The sequence below is a fragment of the Narcine bancroftii genome, chromosome 1, assembly GCF_036971445.1.
Source record: "Narcine bancroftii isolate sNarBan1 chromosome 1, sNarBan1.hap1, whole genome shotgun sequence".
Lineage (NCBI taxonomy): Eukaryota > Metazoa > Chordata > Chondrichthyes > Torpediniformes > Narcinidae > Narcine > Narcine bancroftii.
The window spans coordinates 59,680,087-59,705,087 of record NC_091469.1 but is presented as its reverse complement, the minus strand read 5'-3'; the positions used below and the strand labels follow the sequence as shown (position 1 = coordinate 59,705,087).

Genomic DNA, 25,001 nt, shown 5'->3' with positions numbered 1-25,001 from the left:
TGGGTATTTATTAGTCCAACTGGGGGAAGACGGAATTACATTTCTTCTTCCTTTGCCGTCAGGCCATGTCCCCGCATCTGCTACGCTTGTGAAGAGATTGTGTGTTTACATTGTTGAAATGCCTTTGCAGTCCATCTTTAGATGGCATACAGTAATCACGGTGAATAGAGTGCAAGAGGTGTATATTAAATGAACTGCTTTGACCTGTATCATGTATTGCTTCATGTTAAAGCCTTCTTTACCATTCTGACATGTAAAGAATTACATCATATTCCAGATTTGTGGTTTTTCAACATACTTAAGTTCAGGAAAGTCACTGAAGTCAGTGGCAGCCATGTTAAATATTCTGCCTCTGGGTCATTAGAATTAACCCAAACATTCTGCAGATATCCTTTCTGAATGTGATGCTGATTTTAAATTTTACATGGAGTTGTTAATGGAACTACCCAGTATTCGGCACCTATGGGATTGGTAGATGCCAGATAATTGAATTTTCTGGTTACTTGTGGTTGCATGTTATGTGATTGACTGCTGGGGTGGCAATTTTAAACTTTTGTATTTTTCACCTCTTTATTTGGCTCAGTTTTTTTCCCAGTGGCTTGAGGCTGCCAGTTACTGAATTCTGGATCATGCAGATTTTACCTTATAAAGATATTGGGGTGAAGAAAATGGAGTTTGGCCATGAGGCCAGACAAATGCAGCACCTCAAAGAATAGCAAGGTTGGTGGGTGAAATTTTTAAATGCAAGTAATTTAGTGACTGGAACTATTGTGGGACACAAGCAAAAAATGGGCAGGTAACAGACCATGATATATTGGAGCCTGCAAGCTATAACCACATGCTGGAAGAAAGCATTCATTGACTGATATTACAGCAAATAATCCAGAAAATCCTGTCCTAGATCTTTCTTGTGGGGTTGCATTGGAACAGCATAGTGGACAAATTATGTTACAAGGTACAGCTTTTCTAAATGTTATTGTTCTTTCATTTAGATGAGAATGAATGCTCCAACCCAACTTCTTGTGGATCTGCAACTTGTTACAACACCCTTGGAAGCTACAAATGTGCCTGCCCCTCAGGCTACAATTTTGATGAATTTGCCAATACCTGTCATGATGTGAATGAATGTTCATCTTATAAAAATCCATGCTCATATGGCTGCTCCAACACTGAAGGAGGCTACCTCTGCGGCTGTCCGCCTGGATACTATAGAGTGGGGCAAGGGTAAGAGCACTTGAATTGATAATCTGATCTGTAGTGAACCTGACATTGGAACAGAGAAGTAAACAGTATGAACATGAAGATGTCCTTTCCTTATTTGCCTCTGTCACATACGATTTTTGTTTAAATCAATATGTGTATTTGAATACCACTTTCCATAACATATTTTCTTACTATTTTAATCTATTATCACTGTTAGGTTTATTTCTCTGGCTAGGTGTCATTGATTTATTGATGTAATATTTTCATTGACTCTTGTTTGACTAATGTCGCATTTTTGATGTGAGCCATTATGACATTCCCCGTGGTGGTTTATAATTATGAAACATTTTCAAAATATATATTGTTAATTCGCAGTCAATAGGTAAAATCATTTAATTTAAAACAGAATTACATTGAATCTACACCCCAGAAGCAGGTCAATCTCATTTATTTATATTTATTTTCCACAAAAACACATCTAATTATTTGTTTGAACTTTCTACTTCACAATTTAAATTCATCAGATACCTGCCTAGTTCTCATGCTTTCTGGAAAGAAGTTCTTTTTTTAAAATTCTCACCCTCTAGATGATTATTTTATTCATGAAATGTGGACATCATTCATAAATTCAGCTTTTACTGTCTATTCCTAATTACCTTTGAGATGGTCATGATAAGCCATCTTCCAAATCACTGTCGTCCAAAAAGTGAAGCTATTCAATTTGATTGGATGACAATAGGGGAAAAAAAACTGGACATATTTAACTCAAATTATATCCCAAGAAAGGGGTGGTTTCCTTGTGCACCTAATGCCCCTGTGGAAGAGGTTGTGAATTTGGATCGTTGGAAAGCATTGCCAGCCCATCCTTAGATGACATACAGTAATGATTGATCAAAGTGAATTACTTTGATCTGGATCCTGTTGATCATGTAGATTGTTTCTTTATGTATGGAAGTGTGCCAGGAGCTAGACACTCTAGAATTACAAACTATATACTTACTTTGGATCTCATGAAGGTGCAAGGGATTATCGACCTTGTTTACTGTAGCTAGACACCATTGAATTAGTATTTCCCAGTTTTTTCATTCCTCTGCCCTGTGTACAAGATTATTTTATTGTCAGATGTAATATTACAAAAATAACATTTAGTCTGCTATAAGGCAGACAAAGATTTGCCATCAACAGAAATTGCCCGGTGCCCCTTTACAGTAAAGAAAGAGAAGGAGAAGAGAGTCCCTTCAGAGTTACTGAGTGTCCGTGGATTCACCTCCAGCACTCCTGTAACCTCTGCAACCACACAAGACTTCATTCCAAGCCATCAGAAGCTCCAGATCCAAACTTCCAACGAGATCAGGAAGCCTTCAGCACCCGAGGCCCCTCAGGAGCCAGTCCTGCCCTAGACACCATCTTGCATCCTGGTTCTGATACAGGGTACCCCTTCAGCCAGTCTCCAGCAGTCCTGGTGTGAGTCCTTTGACCGTAAGTCACCTGCAGCCTGTGTGCGTTCCTCACCATGAGTTGCCAACAGCTCTCCACCTGTGTGTTCATTCCCTTTTACTTCTACTGAAATAAGCCACTGCACAATTTACTCAATTTAATTTGCTTTTCATCAGCCAGTTCTGAAGTGTGTTTCTTCTTGGTGCAATCTTCTATATCATTTAGCAACAGTCAATTTTTCTTACCCTATATTCAGATGATAAATCAATTTATTCACACTCTGAGGACCAATAATGTTTTGAATTTATCACATGACAACTGAATAGAAACTAATTGATGTAGTTTAAACAGTATTATGTTTTCATCTGGGATCTCGTTTAGTACACACTTGCCAGATGAGTACAGACACTCATTGTTAATTCTTTACCTAAGGAAAGTTGTTTCCAAAGTTTCAAATACTTTATATATTTAAGAGATTTCACATATATTTGCCATTTTCAAGTAACAACTCAGCTCACCACAATCCTTTTTATTTCTAACTGCAAAGTCTGATCCAAAGTCCAGTAATGTTCCTGAGACAAAAACCAGTGCTTCATACTGACATGAGCATGCAGACTTCAGTGAAAATGTAACTTAATTGTTTTTAGGATCTGACATTACTAACAAGACAAGCATTTAAGGCCTGTACCCAATTGTGATTGAGCTTAACTATCAAAGGCTGAGTTATGGAATCAATTAACCAATTAATCAACATTTGTAAATGTGCTTTGGCGATTTTAATAACACTTTGTGAAGGTGCTACCAGATCCCAATGCTGGAATCAATTAGGGCAACAGGAATACCAAGCTGTTAACAGATGATTCCACTCAACAGTATAAAGGTGATTTCTTTCAGAAGACAGTTACAAATTGATCCAGCCTTGAAAGAAAGTGAAGGTATTAAAACAGAAATAAGATATAAAAATTAACTCAATTAATTCAGAAATGTGCTGATTGATAACAAATAGATATTTTATTTTTAAATTGTATTATTTATTTTGAATTTTTTTTCCCTCATATTGTTCCACAGTCACTGTGTGTCTGGTATGGGATTCAATAAAGGTCAATACCTGCCTTTTGATGGTGAACCTGATGATGAAAATCTTTTATCTCATGAAACCTGCTATGAATGTAAGATCAATGGCTACTCCAAGAGTCGTGGCAGAAAAAGAAGAAATGCCAATATTACCCAATCTGAACAGGTAACTATCTCTTGTTTCATTCCTTAAGTCAGAATCTTATGTTATATCTCTTCATATTCAGGTCTGTAGTAAATCTGTATTTTCAGTGATCATACAGAAAAATATTGTCTCAATGACTCATCATAATCAACCAAAAATCAGATCTCACCATTAAGTAACTAACATTGGAATTTCTGTTTTAGAATAGCATAAATTGTGGAATAGTTTACTCTGCATTATATTTTCAATGCATTTCATAAACAAATATAATGTGTACATTGATTGCTTAAATATTGTTAACATTAAGATGGCAATCTTTTCATAAACTATACAATTGTGTTCTGCATAAGGATACCATGATCAACAAATTAATGCAAGGAAAAATATAACAAAAATTCTGACTTTATAAAAGTTAGAACTTACTTGAAAAGCCAGAAAGTTAGCCTCATTTTAGTACATAATTTTTATTTAAATACCTATTTTCTTTCATAGCAGAAATATATTTTTATACCATCAAAATAAAATGCCATAACTAGATATTTAAATGTCATTGATATAAAACATTAACTTTCTTCCATCTCTGAGGTTTTGTCTGATCTGCTGAATCTTCAGAACTCTATTTTTACTTCAGATTTCCTCTATCTGCAGTTCATTTTTTTGTTTTTTGCCCAACATATCCAAAAGTAATATGTGGGGTTAGATAAACATTCATTGATCTGTTATGAAGATGGAATTCGTTGGATGAAGTTTACTCAGATTATACAGACTAACTTCCAGACTATCTTGAGGATTCCAAAAAAAAAGAGCACCCAAAATATTTCATTAACCTTAATTATTAATACTGTTTTCCCATTTGTTTTGATGGCAGGGTGGACAGATTAGTCTGGCTAGTCTGGATATGGACACTCCGATCGAAATGAATCTAAATATCTCAGAACTGAACTACAAGAAGCACATTTTAGAACTTGTCCCTGCCATTGAACCACTCAGCAATCATGTCCGTTATGTTATCTCCTATGGAAATGATGACAGCTACTTCCGTATCCACCAGAAGAATGGCCTAAGCTACCTGCATGTGACCAAGAAGAGACCTCTGGAAGGTGTTTACACAATGGAAATTACTAGTATCCCTCTGTATAAGAAAAAAGCATTGCAGAAACTGGAAGATAAAAATGACAATGACTACCTCCTTGGTGAGCTGGGAGAAGCTCTCAAAATGAGACTACAGATCCAGCTTCATTAAACAAGCTGAGACTTGCATTATTTCTATTAACAATAATTTTTTTTCAATTATCACAAACGTGTGCTTTCAAAAAGCTTTTTACAGTCAACAGCTTTCATTCTCCATTATGAACTTCTTGACTTCATATTCTGGCCTGCATGATTTTTTTTTTTAAATTGAGTTTTACACACTGCAGTATTAACAATACTGCATATAACCTCAATCATGGTTACTGTATATTTAATATCACCTCAGTTGCCTCAGTCAATGAGCTCATATTTTACGTGAGAGTCTGTGAGAGAGAATTGTAAATGGCTTCCAATAACTTAGAGCATAGCATCAATAATGAGCCATTTCTCTGGATTACAGATAATATTGTGTAACTGTTCATATTCTATTAATATCAGTAAGCAATGCTAAGTCAGACTGTACTGTATACCAAAGGGCATTCTCAGAGGAACCAATTCCTTCACCACATTTCCTTTTCTTTCAAGTGGTGCAATATATGATAGATAACTGGTACGAGAGCCCAGAACAAAATGGGTTACATTCCTTCACTTTCATGCTAGTAGATTGCAGTAAACCTGTACCTTCAAGATGCTTGTACAGAAAACAGGTGCTAATGATATTTATTCTATCAGGGTCAGCGAACTGTGCAACCAAACTCTAGAATATTGTCAGTAAGAAACTGGGAATTCTGTTTTGTATCCATCACAATCTGTGCAGCAATTTTCTATCGGTTTATGAATTCAAACACATTTCATGAACAAAAACTAATTGTGCACATTGAATGCCTGATCATTGCTGACTAGAAGATTGTAAAGTCTTCTTTTTATATACTGTACAAATGTGTTCTATATCAGGGGTATATTGGTCAACAATTGAGACATGGATAAATGCATTAAAAATATGACTTTGTGAAAGTTGGTACCTCCCTGCTTGTAATAGCAAGGAAATGAGCCTAATTTTAATACATACCTGTTTTGTTGAAAGATCTATTTTCCTTCTGCAGTGAAGATTTCTTAGCATAAATATGCATTTTATTTAGAAGGGAGAACAAAGATTTGTATAAAATTCTAAAAAAAAAGCCTGAAAAATAAACATTTTGTTTTGGGGGTGCTTAATCCTGTCAATTTAAGTGTCCGTACACCAACAACTTTTCTTACAATAAAGCTTATTATTTTGGGATATATCAATTTTTAAGTGATGAATGTTTTACTTAGTGAGTGGATGTAGCCAAAAACCAGGAGCAGTACATAATAAATGTGGCATATGCATCCAACTTAATGTGTTGACCATATACATACATGCAGGAAGAATTTGCCCATCCCACTATCACAAGCAGCTTTGCTGCTCAAAAAGGCTAATTTTGGTATGTATTTGAGATTTTTTTTAATCTATTTTTTGTATGATCTATTTAGTAATTATTTTACCATGTCCTGCATAAAATGGTGATAGTTTCCCATTTGTAAGGAAAATAAAACTTTTCAGATTCTCCCTGTACTCTCCTGGTTAAACATGATGCTCTTGTGCCATAATCTTGGTTTTCATTGATCTAACTCTCACACATTTTTCATTGGTACCATGTTCCTCTCACAGTGTCATTTGATGGAGCATTAAGATCAGCTCTCTTTTACTATGACCAAAGATGCTGTGTGATGCCAATATGGTTTTAAAGTTTTCACTTTAAGTTTTTCTCTTATTTTCCAATGTCACAACACTGTTGTAAGCATAAAACTGTCTTGATTCTCAACAGCAAGAACCACTCATTTGTGGGAAGAATAATGTGACTTGAAAAGTAGCAAAGCCCAATTTACCTCTTGACAGAGGAAATCTGGGCATCTAGTTTCTAAAGCACTTGGGTGTCAACAAGCTGCACAGGTAGGAAATGTTTGGTGGAAGATTCTCACCAGATCCACCAGTCAAGCTATATTTCACATAATTGTGCACAACAAGGGGCTATGTAATGGACAGATGCACCATATGTACTTTATCTCTGCATCAATCAAAAATTAGCACAAGTATAAGCTCTTAAACTTCTATTTGTCCAGACAAATTAAAAATGGACATAGGACCATTCAGTATTTGGTGTTTCATTTTAAGTTTAAAACCAATCATCAAAAGTATACAGCCCGAGAAAAGGAACAGATGTAGTGACAGGGATCTTCATTTACCAAAATAAGTGAAAAATTTAGTGTTATGACTTTAGACATGGGTCTTTAACTTCATTAAACTAGCCAGTGAACGTCCCTTCAATCACTGAACTAAGACTTGGCAAGATCTTGTCAGGACCTCTTCACTCCTCTCTAGAAAGGGCACCAGCCTCGATGGATGCTTCATACCTTCAGTGTTGCACAGTTTCAGAACATGGTAACTGAACAGGAAAATTGTGGCACACAGGAGCTCTTCATCTTTGGGAAAGAGAGATGATAATGGCCAGAGAAAATTAGGTTCAACTGGGGATGTTTCATTCATCAAGATATATTGTCAATCTATAGCAGAGCAAACCATGATGATTACAGTTCGATGAAGGGTTCCAAGCTGGGGTGGGGAACAGGCAATTCAGTCACTGGAATATTCATTGACAACAAGATCAATTTAGGAGCTAAACCTGGGCAACAGATGTTCATACATTTCCAATTAATGCAATGAGGACTGCATTTAAAAATTACTTCCAGAATATTACTGAACATGCAAACTTTATCCTATTTTGCTCAGCAATCTGAAGATTTCCTCATTGTGACCTATCCACAGGGCATCTTCCAAGTTGAGAGCAAATTACCATCTGCAATTCAGGAGAGAATTCATAGAAAATTTTTAGATTGTGAAGAAGGATGCTTAACTCACACATAAGCGATAACATGTGTTGTTTTATTAAAAAACCCAGGCATGCTTGCATTTAACAGAAATGCAAAATGAGCACGCAAAAGAGGAATCCAATTTACCAGTTATAATTTCAGCTTTAGATAGGAGTCAAGTGCAAGCTTCAGTGGATCCTTTTACTGACAGTTAATCTGTTTCAGTTATTTCACAGATGGCTTCTATAAAAGAATGGCATTTCCATTCAGAATATTTTAGCTTGAAAAAAATATCAGACTCATCCAGACAATGGAGAAGGTTGATGGGTCTATTATTTTGGTCATCCAAGGTCATGTTGCCAAAAAAATGGCAAACATGATGAAAGGCTTCACCAGGACATTGCGACCTTGGAAAGGTGGTATCAGGGCAATTGGAAACCATCAGTGCTAGCTGACTATTGTTGGACACAGACACGAGAAGCGTCAGATACAAGTCAGCAGCAAAACATTTTTAAGTTAGTTGAACTAACTCAATGTATCAGCATCATTAGGCGATTAAACATGCTAAATTTAATAAAAGTTAATTTAATGTTTTTCCAACTTCCAATGTAATACAGCAAATCTGAAAATATCTTTGTCCTCCTCTTGAAGTTGTCTATCATAATCCCCATTTTTCTTTCATGAAGCAAACCTTTTTTAAAAATTGTTGTCTAGTGTAATTAGTCTGTAGCTATCTCAAAAACCAATTCAAAGCATCAAGTTCATTTGAGTTCCATGAAGTTAGGCAAAGATGTCAACACTCGGATTATTCAGGATTATATGGATAACCTTGAGTCCCATTTCTTTAGAATTGTTCCTTCAATCATTGTGCATCTATTTTCATATTCAACACCAATTACAAAGAACTTAACATCATTTTGTAGCAGAAGGCTATTGTCATCTGTAAAGTTACTCATCATACATTCATACCCAGATTATTAATGTATATAAAAAATAGTATCCCTGCTGTATACCAGAGGCTTCTAATTGCGAGTAGTGCCCTCGACGATTACCAAAACTTATTTTGGTACCAGTTTGCCAAATTTTACTGGGCTCTTACCTCTTGAACCAATCTTTGGTCCAAGCCTTAACAAAAGCTTTGTTAAAGGTCTTTCTGAAATCCGTATTAATCTTGCCTCCTTTATCAATGCACTTAGGTACCTCCTCAAGAAATTCAACCAAATTAATCAAACTTATATAACCAATTAAAATAATTGCTCCATAGATTCCTCAAAAAAAATGTTTTTTCACTTTCAATCCCCATTATTCCATAATTTGTCCTCTGCTCCATTTAACATGGTATTGGACCGCAGGTGAAACTGGATATAATTAACTAACAGTGATTAATTTTTAAACACTTGCTTGTAACCATGTGACTGAATAAGAACCAGATAAGGTTAGCTAGTTGTTCTTAACAGTAGACCTGCTGTTAAGTGAATAGAGAATCCCAGAACAAAATTAAATTATTGATCTCAAAGGGTGATCAGGATTCAAGCAACATTTCAAAAAAAAACTTGCTTGTCATGCTAATAGTCATTCCTTCTTTTTCAATTATCATAGAATTTAATGACATCTTCAACCTAATTTTCATGTTTTTTCCATTAGAAATATAACAAAAATAATGGAAGCCCCTTCATTTTAATTTCATTAAAACAATATAACATTTGTCTAAAATCTAATACTGTTATGTATTAATATACTGAATAATATAATATGTTATTAGACAAATAAATCATGTAAATCATAAGAAAAAAAACTATCTCTGGATTGACAATCCTTATCTATTTTGGAGGCATTTTCAAGATGGGTCCCCTTAACAAATCCCAGACTAACAAGAATGTAAAAAGAGGAGAGATTGGTTTGTGTTTTGAATATAGATCATTCCACGAAAAGACCTGCTCCAAAGCTATTAATTAGTGTAATTCAATTATTTTTACCAATTCCCACAAATAAATTTCCTGGCTGCTATTGGTGGACATATTAGAGATGTGAAACTGGATAATTTATAAGCAGTATCATTCAAAGTGCAAGTTTCTCAGCAATTGGATATGAATGTTCAAACATTCTATAAACCAACATCTATCTCTTTTGATGAGCTCATCAAGCAACATAATTTGCATCGTTTTCTTACGCACTCATCATTCTGATTGATTGACAATTTTTTCCCCATAGTTAACTCAAAATCCAAAACTTGAATGCAAACTTCTGCATTTCCTTGTAGTACTTTCCTCTGCAAGGGTGGTAGTGGAGGCTGGTACAATAGGGGCTTTTAAAAGACTAGGCCACATCAATACAAGAAAACTTGTATGTTATGGGGATAAGGTAGGGAAGGTTTCATTTGTTGAGTACATTTCTATCATTTGGCACTAATTGTGGGCTGAAGGGCCTGTACAGACATATAATGTTCAATGATCCTTGTTTATCCTTCTAAGCTTGAGTAAGTATTGTTTCTGGTTACAAATGCTCCTGTCATAAGTTAACTTCCTCATTTCTGGAATTAACCTGGTGATACTGCTTTGCAACACCTACATATCATGTGAGAAGATCAGAACTGCAAACAGTTCTCTAGGTGTGGCCTCATCACGCCCTGTACGGTTGCAACAGAACCCCCTTGTTCTTCAATACAATTCCTCTAACAATGAAGTGTAGCAGTCAATTGGTGTTCTTAATTTCCTGCTGCATCTGTTATCAAACGTTTTGCAATTGTTCTTTACATTGTAATATGTTGCAAATCTTTATTAAAGCATTCTGCTCACACCCAAGTTTGACAGCGCAGAAGCAAAAATAATTCCCTACATGTCTTTTTTTGAAAGTTCTGAAAGTGAAATGCTTGCACCAAATTAAAAGGCAAAGATTGTTTTAATAAAAATGCACAGGAACCGAAAATGTCATTATTGTTGAAATAGCAATTAAAAAAAAAACATTCACCAATTCCAACCGTCTCATTTTGTTAATGCTAAATATTTATTTTGTTTCCTCCTTACCTAGGATAAAAGATCAATCAATTAAACTATTAGTTTGAAAGTGATATCCTTCTGGATAAATTCAAGGACCAGATGGGAATAGTCCTGAAGCAGTGGCACATAAGCATGCATTAACATATCCAACAGATAGCCAACAGAGGGGGCGTGGCAAGATGGCGTAGAAGAAAGACATGTATTCCACCTTTCCCCAGCTGGATTACTAAATACCCGGTTTTTAAAAAGCATAAAAGTGGTTAAAAATAACGTTTATAGTTGTTTAAATAAAAGTGATTTATGATGGCATCTAATGTGAAAAAAATTAAACCACAACTTCAGAAAAAAATTACCATACAAAACTGCAGAAGAATCGAGGCCTACCTGCATAGCTGAATCCACAGAATCGTCATTGGGAGTCTCCAAGCCTCAAAGGACTCCAGCCCATTCGAGTTTGACCTCGGCGCCGATCCTGCCTCCGTAAGATGGCACTGACACCTTGGTGAGCTTGGCCATTGCCGACCCGCATTCACGTGAAGGACAAGGGGACCTGCGACCTCGTTGGGTGGCCCAGGGGCATCCAGTGTAGCAATGGAGGACACTCCTGGGTGTCCGGTGGCTTTGCCTGGCTTGTGTGGGACATCCCGGATCTGAGAAGTACTGGACAAAGTATGGGCTGTGGGGGAGTCCGAACGCCGATGTCCGAAGAGGTCAGGGTGTCCAGACCCACAGCCATTCAGCTAAATGATCTACGATGACTGAGGAAGAAGAGGAATTTACCTTATTGGAACTTGTCCAGGAGGAGAAGCCTGTAGTTAAAGGAGGTAGACCTCAAAAAGTGGAGGTGGAATCTCGAATGGATTAAGTGTTTACTGTTTTGGAACGGATTGCTTGTCAAATGCACAATATGTCAAAACAAATATCAACTCAGGTGAATCAAGGATTTATGGAGATGAAAATAAAAATGAATACCCTGTGTGATGAAATGTCAACTGAAACAGGAACTGACTGTAGTTAAGATTGATATTAATAGATTTATAAAATCAGTTGATACTGTGCAAGATAATTTTAAGAGAATTGAAACAGCCTTTTCTGAGTATCAAAATCAGATGGAACATAATAGAGAAAAAGTGGAAGGTTCTTTTGTAGATTGGGGATTCAAAAAAGAGATTTATTGAAGAAGATTGATTCATTGGAAAATCAAAGCCGAAGGAATAATGTGAAAATAGTTGGTCTTCCAGAGGACATTGAAGTTTCCAATCGTATAATTTTTTTTAAAGTATTGGATCCCAGAGGTGGTGGGTAAAGAGCTTTTTCCTGAAGGCTTGGAACTGAATCGGGCTCAAAGAGGTCTGAGAAGAAAACCACTTCCAGGACAAACACCGAGAGCAGTCTTAGTTCATTTTTAAAATACCAAGATAGAGAAATGATTCTACGTATGGCAGTACAGAAAACGCGGCAGAATCAGTCTCCATTAATGGTTAAAAATAACAGTGTTCTTTTATGCCGATTTGAGCCAAGAGGTTATTAGAAGATGACGAGAATTTAATACGGCCAAAGATGTTTTGTAGTAAAAAGGCTACAAGTTTGCTTTTTGTTGTCCTGCAATTTTGAAGGTTTTTTATGGAAATTTTCAAACTCAATTCTTTGAGAATGTTCATGATGATTTGGTTTTTGCTAATTCTTTGCTGGAACTGCGAAGAAATGGGCATTCTCCTCCTTGTCTCCTAAGAAGAGTGGAAATGGAAATGGACATGGGTATGGACAGAATGGAAAGTATAGAAAGAATGGAAAGAAAGAAGAGTTGACACAAAGTCTTCTTGATGTTGAAGATCCAGAGCAGTCTTTGGGTTTGGAATCTTTGAGCTGAATATATGGACTATATTTTATTGTGTTTAATTAAATAATAAATATGTATCTGGCTGTGGGGGTGGATGACACTGAAAACTTTGATTGTCATCTGCTGCTAGTGGGTTTACCACACCCAGATTTTTAGGGTATTACTACCTTTGGGTGTTTATTTTTTTGTATTTTTCTGTTATTGTTTTGAGGGTTTTTTTTTGAAGAATTATAGAGGGGAGCATTATTTTATAGTGTGTAAATATATTAGTAGTTAAAAAAGATGTCTAAATTGAATTTTGCAACATTTTATGTTCAAGGATTAAATAATCTAATTAAGTGAAAGATAATATTGGCTTATATTTTAAAAAAATGAAAATTGATATTGCTTTTTTACAAGAAACGCATTTGACTGAAAAAGAACATTTGAAATTGAAAAGAGATTGGGTTGGTCATGTTTTTTCTTCTTTTAATTCTAAGGCAAGAGGGGTGGTGATTTTGATTCATAAAAAATTACCATTGGAATTGGAATCTTCAGAGGGGTATGCTGGCAGAGTATTAAGAGTGAACTGTAAAATTTTTGCTGAATCTTGGACTTTGCTGAATCTTTATGCCCCTAATATAGATGATGAGTGGTTTATTTCAGAAACTTTTTTACTGTTAACTCAAGCTAATGAAAATATCTTAGTTGGTGGTGATTTTAATTGTGCTTTGGACCCTTTATTGGACAGAAATCCAAAAAGTATAAGGAAATCAAAGATGGGAACACAAATTAATGCATTAAAGAAAAATTTAAAATTGGTGAATATTTGGAGAAAAGTTAATCCCACAGAGAAAGATTTTTCTTTTTATTTATTCTTCACTACATGATTCGTTTTCTAGAATTGGTTTATTTTTGTTATCAGCACATTTACAAGGTAGAGTATTATGAGCTGAATATAAAAGTAGAGTTATATCAGATCATTCATTATTACTTTTTTCTTGTGAAAGTTCGGAGGTAGTACATCTGTCGTTTAGATGGAGGTTTAACACAATGTTATTGAAAAAAACAGAGTTTGTTACTTTTGTTAAAGAGCATATCTTTATTTTTGACCGAGAATGTTAATTCTGTGGATAGTCATTTTGTAAAATGGGATGCTTTAAAGCTTATTTGAGGGGGGAAATTATTAGTTATTCTATGAAAGTTAAGAAACAATATATGGCAGAAAGTTTAGAGTTAGAAAATAAGATTACTGAGTTAGAGAAAGATTTTCAGAAAGGAGTAACAGAAGATAAAAAGGTCGCATTAGTGAGGTTGAAATTACATTATAATACTTTACAAACTTATCAGTTTGAGTGCTTAATTAATCGATCTAAACAACATTATTATGAGTTGGGGGAAAGAGCTCATAAGGTACTTGCTTGGCATTTGAAAGCTGAACAGACATCTCAGACTATTAATGCTGTTAAGAAGAATTCATAAGTTACTTATAAACATCAGGAAATTAATGACCAGTTTTATTCATTTTATCTAAAATTATATACTTCTGAGGGGAAGCAGGATAATGGTTCTATTGACCCTTACTTATCTAAATTAAAGTTACTGGTATTAGTTGGAAATGATGTTCAGGAATTGGAATCTCCATTTACGGATTTTGAAATTAAGGAAGCTATTCAGGAAATGCCTAATGGAAAGTCCCCAGGGGATGATGGATTCCCTGTGGAATTTTATAAACTTTTTTATGATAATTTCTCTAATGTATTTGAAGAAGTGTTGAATCAAGTTACTGAGGATCAGAAGTTACCAGAATCATGTTCAAGTGCTTTAATAACTGTCATTCCAAAAAAAGATAGAGTTCCATTAAAAGTGTCTTCATATAGACCTATTTCTTTATTAAATGTAGATTATAAAATAATAGAGAAAGTATTAGCTAATAGACTTACTAAATATTTACCCAAATTGGTTCATATTGATCAAACAGGTTTTATTAAGACTAGAAATGCATCAGACAATATATTTTGATTAATTACTTTGGACAATGCATATCGAAAGCAACCTATGGTGGTTGCATTAGATGCAAAAAAAGCTTTTGATAGGTTGAGTGGGATTTTTTATTTAAAGTGTTAGAGAAATTTAAATTTGGCCCTTTTTTATTGGTTGGGTTAAGGCTTTATATATGAACCCGATTGCTAGGGTGGTGACAAATGGACAGATTTCTTTACCATTTAAATTGACTCATTCAACTCGACAGGGCTGCCCATTGTCACCAGCCTTATTTGCATTGGTTATTGAACTGTTAGCTCAGACTATTAGACAAAATGAAGAAATTAGAGGGATGAGGGTTAAGAATGAAGAATATAAAATTAACTTATTTGCAGACAATATGTTGGTATACTTGACAGCACCAGAACGGTCATTGAAACAATTCCAAGAGTGTTTGTTGAAATTTGGAGAATTATTGGGATATAAAGTTAATTGGGATAAAAATGAAATTTTACCAGTTGGAGTGGGAGATTATTCTGAATTTAAAACTATTATAAAATTAGGGTGGACAAGTAAAATTAAATATTTAGGTGTGTTTATGGATACTAATTATCAATCATTATATCAATTAAATTATGTACCTATATTAAGACTGATTAAAGCAGATTTGATTAAGTGGAAAGATCTTCCATTAACTTTGATTGGTCGGTTTAATTGTATTAAAATGAATATTTTTCCTCAAATTCAATATTTATTTCAGTCAATACCTTGTTTACTTTCTAAGGTCTTTTTTCAAGATTTGAATAAAGCAATGTGAGAGTTTTTATGGAAAGGTAAATTAGCTCGAGTGGCCTTGCATAGAATTACATGGAAGTATACATTGGGTGGACTACAATTACCACATTTTCAAAACTATTATGAAGCAGCCCAGTTGAAGTTTGTTAGTAGATTGATAGATTTAGACCAGCCTCCTAGCTGGGCTAAAGTGGAGATGCGATGTATTTTTAGGATTGACATGCATGAATTTATATTTCGTTGGAATTTGATTTTGTTACAGCAATATGATATGCTGATATTGAAACATTTGTTAAAGATTTGGTGTTAGGGTCGAAAGATAAATTATCAATTTTAAATCCATTGTATAATAATCAGCTTATTCCTTTTTCAATGTTTAATAATTATTTAAAGATTTGGGATTCTAAAGGTATAAGGACAATACAAGATTGTTTTGTAGAGGGGCAATTTCTTTCTTTTAATCAATTGAGAGAAAGATTTGATATACCTGTAAATTCTTTGTTTGCGTATTATCAACTTAGAGCTTTGATAAAAGATAATTATGATAGAGAGATGATTTTACCTACTTTGTCGAGATTTGAATCTTTGATTTCCTCTATACCGAAAAAGGGTTATATTTCAGTTATGTATAATTTGTTACAAGTTAGTATGGATAAGTCAGATTGGGAGAAATCTAAACTTAAATGAGAGAGTGATTTAGTATTTATTTTCCTGAAGATGATTGGGCGAATATGTGTCAGGACAATGTAATTAAATTGACTAATGTAAGATATGGAATGGTTAATTATAATTTTTTTACATCAATTATATTTGACCCTGGAAAAGCCAAAAAAAAAAAAATGGGTTTAGTACTTCGGATTTCTTGTTATAGATGTTACTTATGTATTGGAACTTTTCTACATGCTGTTTGGATTTGTGTTAAAGTTCAATCATTTTGGCAAGGAATTAAAGTAGTTTTGAAAAAACTATTACCGTTAAATCCAACAATTTTTTTTTGTTGGGAAATTTGTATTCATTAAGGAGAATGGGATTGGACAAAATTCAAAATGCTTTTGTACATTTGGTGTTATCAGTAGCGCATAAATATGTTGCTAGTACTTGGAAAGATTATACTGAGATTAATATATCACGCTGGCACAATGAATTGAAAGTATGTATTGTTATGGAAAAAATCACATATTTTACATGATAATTATTTTTCTTTTGTTAGTAAGTGGTCTCCGTATTTGAAATATATGCATTTATATATACTTTGAAATGTTATTAATATTTATATTTTCTTTTTATATATATAAAATCTTTTTTTTTGCTCCCCTTAAGGGAGTTGGCTGTAGAGGTGGGAGGGTGGGATGGGTGTTAATGTAAAATCTTTTTTCTTGATTATTTCTATACTGTATGTCATGTTTTTTTTAACTATCTTGGAAAAAAAAGGAAACAGTACTAGAAAACCAGATGGCAGTTGGGACTAAAAATTATAGGAATTTGTAGTGTGTTACTTCTTCATCCAGGTCAGTTATAAAAATTATGAAGAGCAGGATCCCAGTACAGATTCCACTAGTCACTGACCTCCAGGCAAAATGTGTTCCATCTCCTACTACCCTCTGCTTTCTGCAGGCAAGCCAAGTTCGAATCCACACAGCCAAGTTTCCATGCCTCATTTCTGAATGAGTTTAGCATGGCAAATCTTGTCAAATGCCTTACTAAAATCAATATACACCACACTCACAACCCCACCTGCAACAATTTATTTTGTTACTGTCTCAAATAAAAATGCAACTAGGCTTGTCAGGCATGTCCCACCTTTCACAAATCCATGCTGTCTCACCCTGAGAAGAATATATTTCTCTAAATGCTCGTAAATCCTGTCCCTAAGAATCCTCTCCAATAGTTTTCCTATCCCTCTTGGAAGATTCACTGGTCTACAATTCTCTGGATTCTCTCTATTACCTTTTTTTTAAAACAAGGAAGGACATTTGCCATTCTCCAATCCTCCAGTACCTCCCATGTGATGAGGGAGGACATGAAGATCATTGCAAAGCCTCAGCAATCTCTTCCATCACTTCCTCTAAAAATCCTGGCATATCTCGTCTGGTCCTGGGGACTAAGCAATTGTAATAATTTTAAGAAGGTCCAGCACTTCCTCCTTAAACTCAATATGCTCCAGCATATAAGCTTGTCCTACACTGACCAAGGTTCTATTCTTGGGTGAACATTGAAACTAACTATTAATTTAGGACCTCCCTAACCTCCTCTGCCTCCAGGCACATGTTGCCTCCTTTATATCCCAATCTTCTCTATCATCATCCTGCTTTTCATGTATTCATAGAATGCCTTAGGGTTTTCCTTAATCCTATTTGCTAAGGCCTTCTCATAGCCCCTTCTCTCTCTCTCTCTCCTAAGTCCATTCTTAATTTCCTCTCTGGCTACCATATAGTTGTCATGAGCTCTTCCTGTATTTTGTTTCATAAACCTTCTACTTGCTTCCTCTTAATCAGCTGTTTCACCTCTTTTGTTAAACCCAATTCCCTTATCCTAACATCTTTTCTCCTTCTCAATCAGACAAACCTATCTAGAACCTGCACAAATGATCACTAAACATCCTCCACATTACTTCTGTGCTTTTCCCTGAGAACATCTGTTCCAAATTTACTCTCTAATTCCTGTCTAATCTCATCCCAATTAGACCTTCCCAATTAAACACTTTAGCCATGCTAAAGTCATGGAATTGTGGTCACTTTCATTGAAATGTTTCCCGACTAAAAAGTCTGTTACCTGACCAGGTTCATTACCCAGTATGCCTTCTCCTTTAGTTGACTTATCCACATACAGTATCATGAATCCTTCTTGGACACATCTGGCAAATTCTGACCCATCTATCCCTCTTGCAGTAAGGAGGTGCTAATTGCTATTTGGGAAATTGATGCCTTCCACAGCAACAAACTTGTTATTTCTTCACCATTCCAAAATCTGCCTATTTATATGCTCCTCAGTGTCCCAAGGGTTATTTGGGGCTCTATTGACTACTCCCAATTCAGTGCTCACTCCCTTCCTGTTTTTGACTTCCACCCATACTGACTCAGTTGAAAATCCCTCCACAACATCCTCTCTTTCTGCAGCTGTGATACTATCCCTGATTAGTAATGCCACACCTCCCTCTTTTAGCTCCCACCCTATCCCTTTTAAGACATCTACAACCCAATACCTGCACCAACGAATTTTGTCCCTGCATCAGCCATGTCTCTGTAACAACCACAATATTGTATTTCCACATACTGATCCATGCTCTAAGTCAATTGATTTCAACCTTTTTTCCGTCCACTCACATATCACTTTAAGTAATCCCTATGTCATTGGTGCTCTGTGATTTGTAAGGAATTGCTTAAGGTGGTATATGAGTGGGAAGGGAAGGTTGAGAATCACAGGTCTAGACCCAATTGTTACTGAAATATTTTGCTTGAGAAAAATTGTCATCAGCCCATTTCTTTTGAAACCCTGCACATAACAAGTCAATTAAGTATGATTAAAGAAGGAACTGGTTCTCTCAGAGAGCAGTAAATCTGTGAAATTCTCTACCCAAGGAAGTTGGTAGAGGATGCAACTTTAAAACTTTACATTTATACATGTACTTAGTTACAGGCCATTCTGGCCTATGAGCCTGTGCTGCCAAATTACACCCAATTAACCTATAACCCCCATACCTTTTGAAGGGTGGGAGGAAACCAGGACACCTGGAGGAAACCCACACAGACACGGGGAGAAAAAAAATACAAACTCCTTACAGACAGCACCAGATTCAAACCTAGGTTGCTGGAACAGTACCTAATATATAAGTGTGTGTGTGTGTGTGTGGGGGGGGGGGGGGGGGGGGGATTTGGAATGGAGTTATGGTAAGAATGGCAGAATGGCAGAAAAGTCTCCAGATGAGCCACTCGAGCTCCAATTTCTTATGTTCTACTACATAGCTTTATCACCTGCGACCTATTTTTTTCATTACAAAATTGCAAAAGGATGCAGATAAATAGGGTAATAACTTATACATATTGTTCAGGTAAGAATAAGGTACTTCCACATTTACATTTGTTTGTCAAGCAATATTCCTGCTTGTGCAGCCTCTAACTGAACTAAACCATCCATAACAAAAAAAAATGAATGTAGTTCTGCTTTAACTACATTCCTCTGTTTTTATATTTGAAAAACTCTCTGCACTAAATCGTAAAAGTCTTGAAAGTTTCCCTCTGAGTGATCATCAAAGGTTTATGGATTATTACACACAAAACAAAAAGAGATGTGAAGCAGAAAAGCTTTGTTCAACCATATAGATGGGAGATAATTATCTTACTGGCAAATTCAAAAGATTTTTTTGGATGGAACATTATTATTACTGGCAATTATTAAATTCATTATTTTGATGTAATGGTACACTATTTTAAGTCATTGCAATTTCTAGGAAAGCAAGATTTGGATTGATGCCATTCACTTGTTGATTACCTAATGAAACCACATTCATATTCTGAATGAATTCATTTTAGAATACATTAAAAAATGTGACTGTGGGCAATTTATATTGTAAAATGGAAACAAATCTGGTAAAATGTCATGGAAAAAATATTTCAATTGCAAGAACAAATCATCAGCTTTTATTAAATTTTTATGTTTTCCTGTTCTATTCTCATCATAGGTGCACCAAAGAAGAGGTACAAGGACTGCCTAAAGAAATCTCTTGGTGCCTGCCACATTGACCACCGCCAGTGGGCTGATATCGCCTCAAACCGTGCATCTTGGCGCCTCACAGTTCGGCGGGCAGCAACCTCCTTTGAAGAAGACCGCAGAGCCCACCTCACTGACAAAAGGCAAAGGAGGAAAAACCCAACACCCAACCCCAACCAACCAATTTTCCCCTGCAACTGCTGCAACCATGTCTGCCTGTCCCGCATCGGACTTGTCAGCCACAAACGAGCCTGCAGCTGACGTGGACTTTTACCCCCTCCATAAATCTTCATCCGCGAAGCCAAGCCAAAGAAAGAAAGAATAGTATTCCCAAGGTGGAGAAGAACTAATTGATTGCTTAATAATGATGTAAACGTCCGGGTGTTTCGTTGAATTCATTATCTGCACAATCTTTTTTCATAGAAATCGTTGGATAAAATTTCAGGATGTAATGGAGACATTTGTCCAATTTTAGACCCTAAAACTCAATATGAATTGAGTCTTTACTGGTTTTAGATCCAGTCATTTGCAAACCAAATTGAAATGAGCACAGATCAAAAAAATGATTATTTAAACCCTCTTTTAAGATTGGCTTCTTGATATTGTGCTGGATAATTTGCAGACACACTCCAGTAGTTTAATTTTTGAGTTGTAGTCTATTTATTATTTTCTAACCCCATGAGAATATTTGAGCTTGCCAAGTCAATCTTCCTCCCATAGTGTGCTTCCTCTTGCTTTAAAAATTACTCATTGATGTGTTGGTGATAGGTTTGTGAGTTTGTTTGGATGAAAAGTAAGAATAGATTTGGCTTGAGGTAAAAGGCTTCTTTTTATATAGAAAACTGCTAACAATAAAGCCTGAATTTTTGTGTTACTTTTAAGCTGATTAATCATTTATTTTGATGTTTTTGACATAATAAGTTTCACACAAATGTTCTTAGCACTCCACCTTTCACCCAAATATATCCTTACTATTATATTTGATGTATCTGTTTGTAAGGCCAACAATTATATTAGTTCCTATTAATCATTTCATCTTCCCGCTATCAGATATTCTTAATTCTCCTCAGCCAAGAGAGTGAGGAAAATATTCAGGTTCTAAATCATGAATAATAGTGGGCAACAAAGATTTTGCTTCCTGAAAACTTTTGAGTGTATAAATAATTGTTCAGTAATGTTATTCTCTTCATTGCTTTCCTCTTGCAGTCATTCATTACATTTTTAATAAATTAACTAACTCTGCAATCATAGTTCAAGGGAAAGATTTTGGACTGCTGATCACGAAAATAACCTTAAAATGTTCCTATTACCTACCATTTTTTAGATATAACCTATTTTTGTGATTTCCTGCCATATTTTAAGTTTCTTCAAGCCTACAAAACCATGAAGTGCAACATGTCATTGAAAATTCATTTTCTGCATTCGCACTTTAACTTCTTCCCTGATGATCTTGATGCAGTCATTGATGAACATGGTGAAAGCTTTCGCCAGGATATTGCAGCCATGGAAAAGCAGTATCAGGGCAACTGGAATCCACCAATGCTGGCCAAGTATTGTTGAACATTGACATGAAAGGCATCAGATGATGAGTACAAATGAAAATAAATGATATAACATTTTTAGGTCAGGTGAAACAACGTAATGTGACAGCATCATTATGTGAATTCAATAGAAGTTGATTTAATATTTCTCAAAGTTTCTACGTGATACACAAATCTGATATTATCTTTGTTTTCAATTTGAAGTTGTCTGTCATAATCCCCAATTTTTATTTCAGGAGGAAAATCTTTTGAAAACAATTGTTGTCCAACATAATTATTTGCAACTGAATACAAAGAGATAAAGAATTGTTTAGTAGTATTACTCTCCTTGTTGCTTTCCTGTTGCAGTCATACATACCATTTTTAATGAATTAACCAACTCTGTGATTACAGTTCAAGGGAAAGAAGAATCAAGTAAATCAAAAACATTAAAAATACCTATTCAATTAGCACTTGGAAACAAGAAATCGATATTTTGATCATAACCTCTTCATTAATAGGTGTCATTAAAATATAAATAAATTTATTAATGAACATCTCAAAATAGCATGTAATTATGCTCATTAGAAATATTGCTAATATTTACACGAAGAAATGGCTTGACATCAATTTACAATGAATTATATAAATTTCTAGTGATCTAGGTTTGATCCTGACATTTGGGGCTGTTCTCATGGAGTTTGCATATTTTTGTATGACTATTCCTATTTCAGACATATTCTATATCTAAATGTCTGGGTTGGCAGGGCTTTAATGTTCATGCTCTATCCTGAAATGTAGGTTTTATGTCCTGGGGTTCTTTTTGAATGAGGAGGTGATTGACCCTTTTCATTCGCTCCTTGTACTGTTTGTAGATGCCTCATATCTGGGCACTTTGATTTTTGGTATTCAGGAAAGTAAAGGCTGAGTCACAATGTCAAAAATAATTTTCCATGGGCAGTAGACAATGTTTCAGAGTCGAATACCTTGGTCAGAGTGGCAGTAGTGTATGGTTGGAGGGAATGGGCTTGATTTGTCAACACCGCAGGGCACAGGAATGGGCGTTCAAGAGTACAAGTGTTGGTAAGAAGGGGATGAAAAACAGACAGCAGCAGAAATGGAAAAATAGGAGCAAGAGCACCACGCAGTGTCAAAAGCACTGAATGACAATGGTCTGTACAACCGCAAATAATTTTATAGGTTTGCATAATTAGCCTGTCAAAGGCAGCTTGATAGCAAATTGTTTTTTTTTAATCTTTATATTTTTCACAAACCATACTGACCAAAATACATACAGACATTTTTCTCTTGAATATATAGTGTAATTTTCTCCCCTTTTCCCCCTCTCTTCCCTCCCTCCCTCTCCCCCCTTCGCATTTATTCAAAGTTCAATCTATAAGATACATTAAACCTGTTAAACAATGTCGTCACTTAATAAAATTAAATAAGAAATTTTTGTCTTTTACTTTTATATACTGAGTCAGTTCATTTCATTGTCTTCTCCTTCTGTCATTTTAGGGGATGGAGGTCCATGGTAGGATTTCTCTATTATATTTCATGTATGGTTCCCATATTTGTTCGAATATTGTGATGTTATTTCTTAAATTATGTGTTATTTTTTCTAATGGAATACATTTATTTATTTCTATGTACCATTGTTGTATTCTCAAGTTGTCTTCTGATTTCCAGGTTGACATAATACATTTTTTTTGCTACAGCTAGGGCTATCATAATGAATCTTTTTTGTGCTCCATCCAATCGAGTCCAAATTCTTTATTTCTTATATTACTTAGAAGGAAGATCTTTGGGTTTTTTGGTATATTGCTTTTTGTGATTTTATTTAATATCTGGTATAGATCTCCCCAAAATTTTTTCACTTTCTCACATGTCCAAATTACATGTATTGTTGTTCCCGTTTCCTTTTTACAGTGAAAACATCTGTCTGATACTGTTCGCTCCCATTTATTTAACTTTAGGGGTGTGATGTATTGGACCAGATTAGAGCTAGATAAAATAGGGGAGAAGATACCTGAACATATACTCTATAAGTGGGATGAAAAATTGGTGCAACATAGGAATTCACCAGTATTGCACCATCTGCTCAACATTTGGAAGAAGATTCATGTAGAAAGGAATAAAATAAATTATCAACTACCAAAATTAATATTGACACAAAATCAACTAATCCCTTTCACAATAGATAACCTTTCCTTCAGAGATTGGGAGAGAGAAGGGATCAAAAGAATAGAAAATTGTTTTTCGGGAAATAAATTATTATCTTTTGAACAAATGAAGGACAAATATAATATAACTCACGATACAAGGTTTGCATACCACCAACTGAAAACCTACTTGAAGGACAAATTGGGAAACAGTCTGAGGTTACCAGAAGGAAGCAATTTTGAATATGTGATGACAGACACAATGATAATTTAAAAAATTATAACAAACATGTACAGTGTGAAGAAAGTTAGAATTCTGCATTTTAAAGTTAAGGGAACATCACACAAATGTTATTTGGCTTCAACTTTGAACATCAGTTTTTCAGAAAATCTGAATAACCTGATGCAGGCTCATCACTTCACTAATGCTAATGTTGAATGGCTTTTCCAATAGGTCAAGCACAGATAGAACCTTGATTGTAAAGCTCTCATGCAATTTTATTTTAACTAAATCTAAAATAGATACTGGTAGCTTGCTTTTCACCATTCCAATCTTACCCCTCCACATTGTTTGGTGGTCAGTATGTGACTGGAAAAAAAAGAGAACCCGAGAAGTAAAATAAACCAAATCTCTTTGCTTCTGGGGCCTCAGAAAATGCTGTCACATTCCTTGTTTTTCTCTAGTACTACTCATGTGACTATAGAGGAAGATATAGAAGGGGACAAAAAGAGTGATTCACAGAGCACAAAAAGATGAGTTGTAACAATATGAATATTTGGGGAGAATTTATAAGATTTAGAGTTGGTCACATTTTAAACCAAATCTTATTTGAAAGACTGAAGAATTCACATTGCAAGATCTCTGGAGAATGTAAACACCTTTCACAAGTAGGTGTTAAATGAACTGATGTCATAAAATGCTTGACCATTGTCAAGCTAGAATCATGCTGGAGCAGAAGAAAGAACTCCTGTTGTTTGCTGGAGAAGGTGGGGGGTTTTGTAAGACATGAGTCATATGCTCTCTTTCGAGTTTCAGTTGGAAAAGAGAGAGAGTTGAGTTAACAGCTCAGTGTGTGGGACACTGACAAGTAACTGAAAAGTGCAACCCAGGGAAAACTATTTGAAACTGATGAAAGCAAG

At 35.1% G+C, this 25,001-nt stretch overlaps 1 protein-coding gene across 1 annotated transcript in view; it reads left to right on the top strand.

The window, feature by feature from the left end:
• Nucleotides 1-6,271, top strand: part of fbn2a (fibrillin 2a) — a 353,303-nt gene extending 347,032 nt beyond the window's left edge. The window contains exons 64-66 of the mRNA XM_069927980.1: nt 993-1,224; nt 3,709-3,880; nt 4,728-6,271. Coding sequence (XP_069784081.1) covers nt 993-1,224; nt 3,709-3,880; nt 4,728-5,102 — 779 coding nt within the window. The 3' untranslated portion in view covers nt 5,103-6,271. The remainder of the gene's footprint in view (nt 1-992; nt 1,225-3,708; nt 3,881-4,727) is intronic.
• Nucleotides 6,272-25,001: the final 18,730 nt, after the last annotated feature.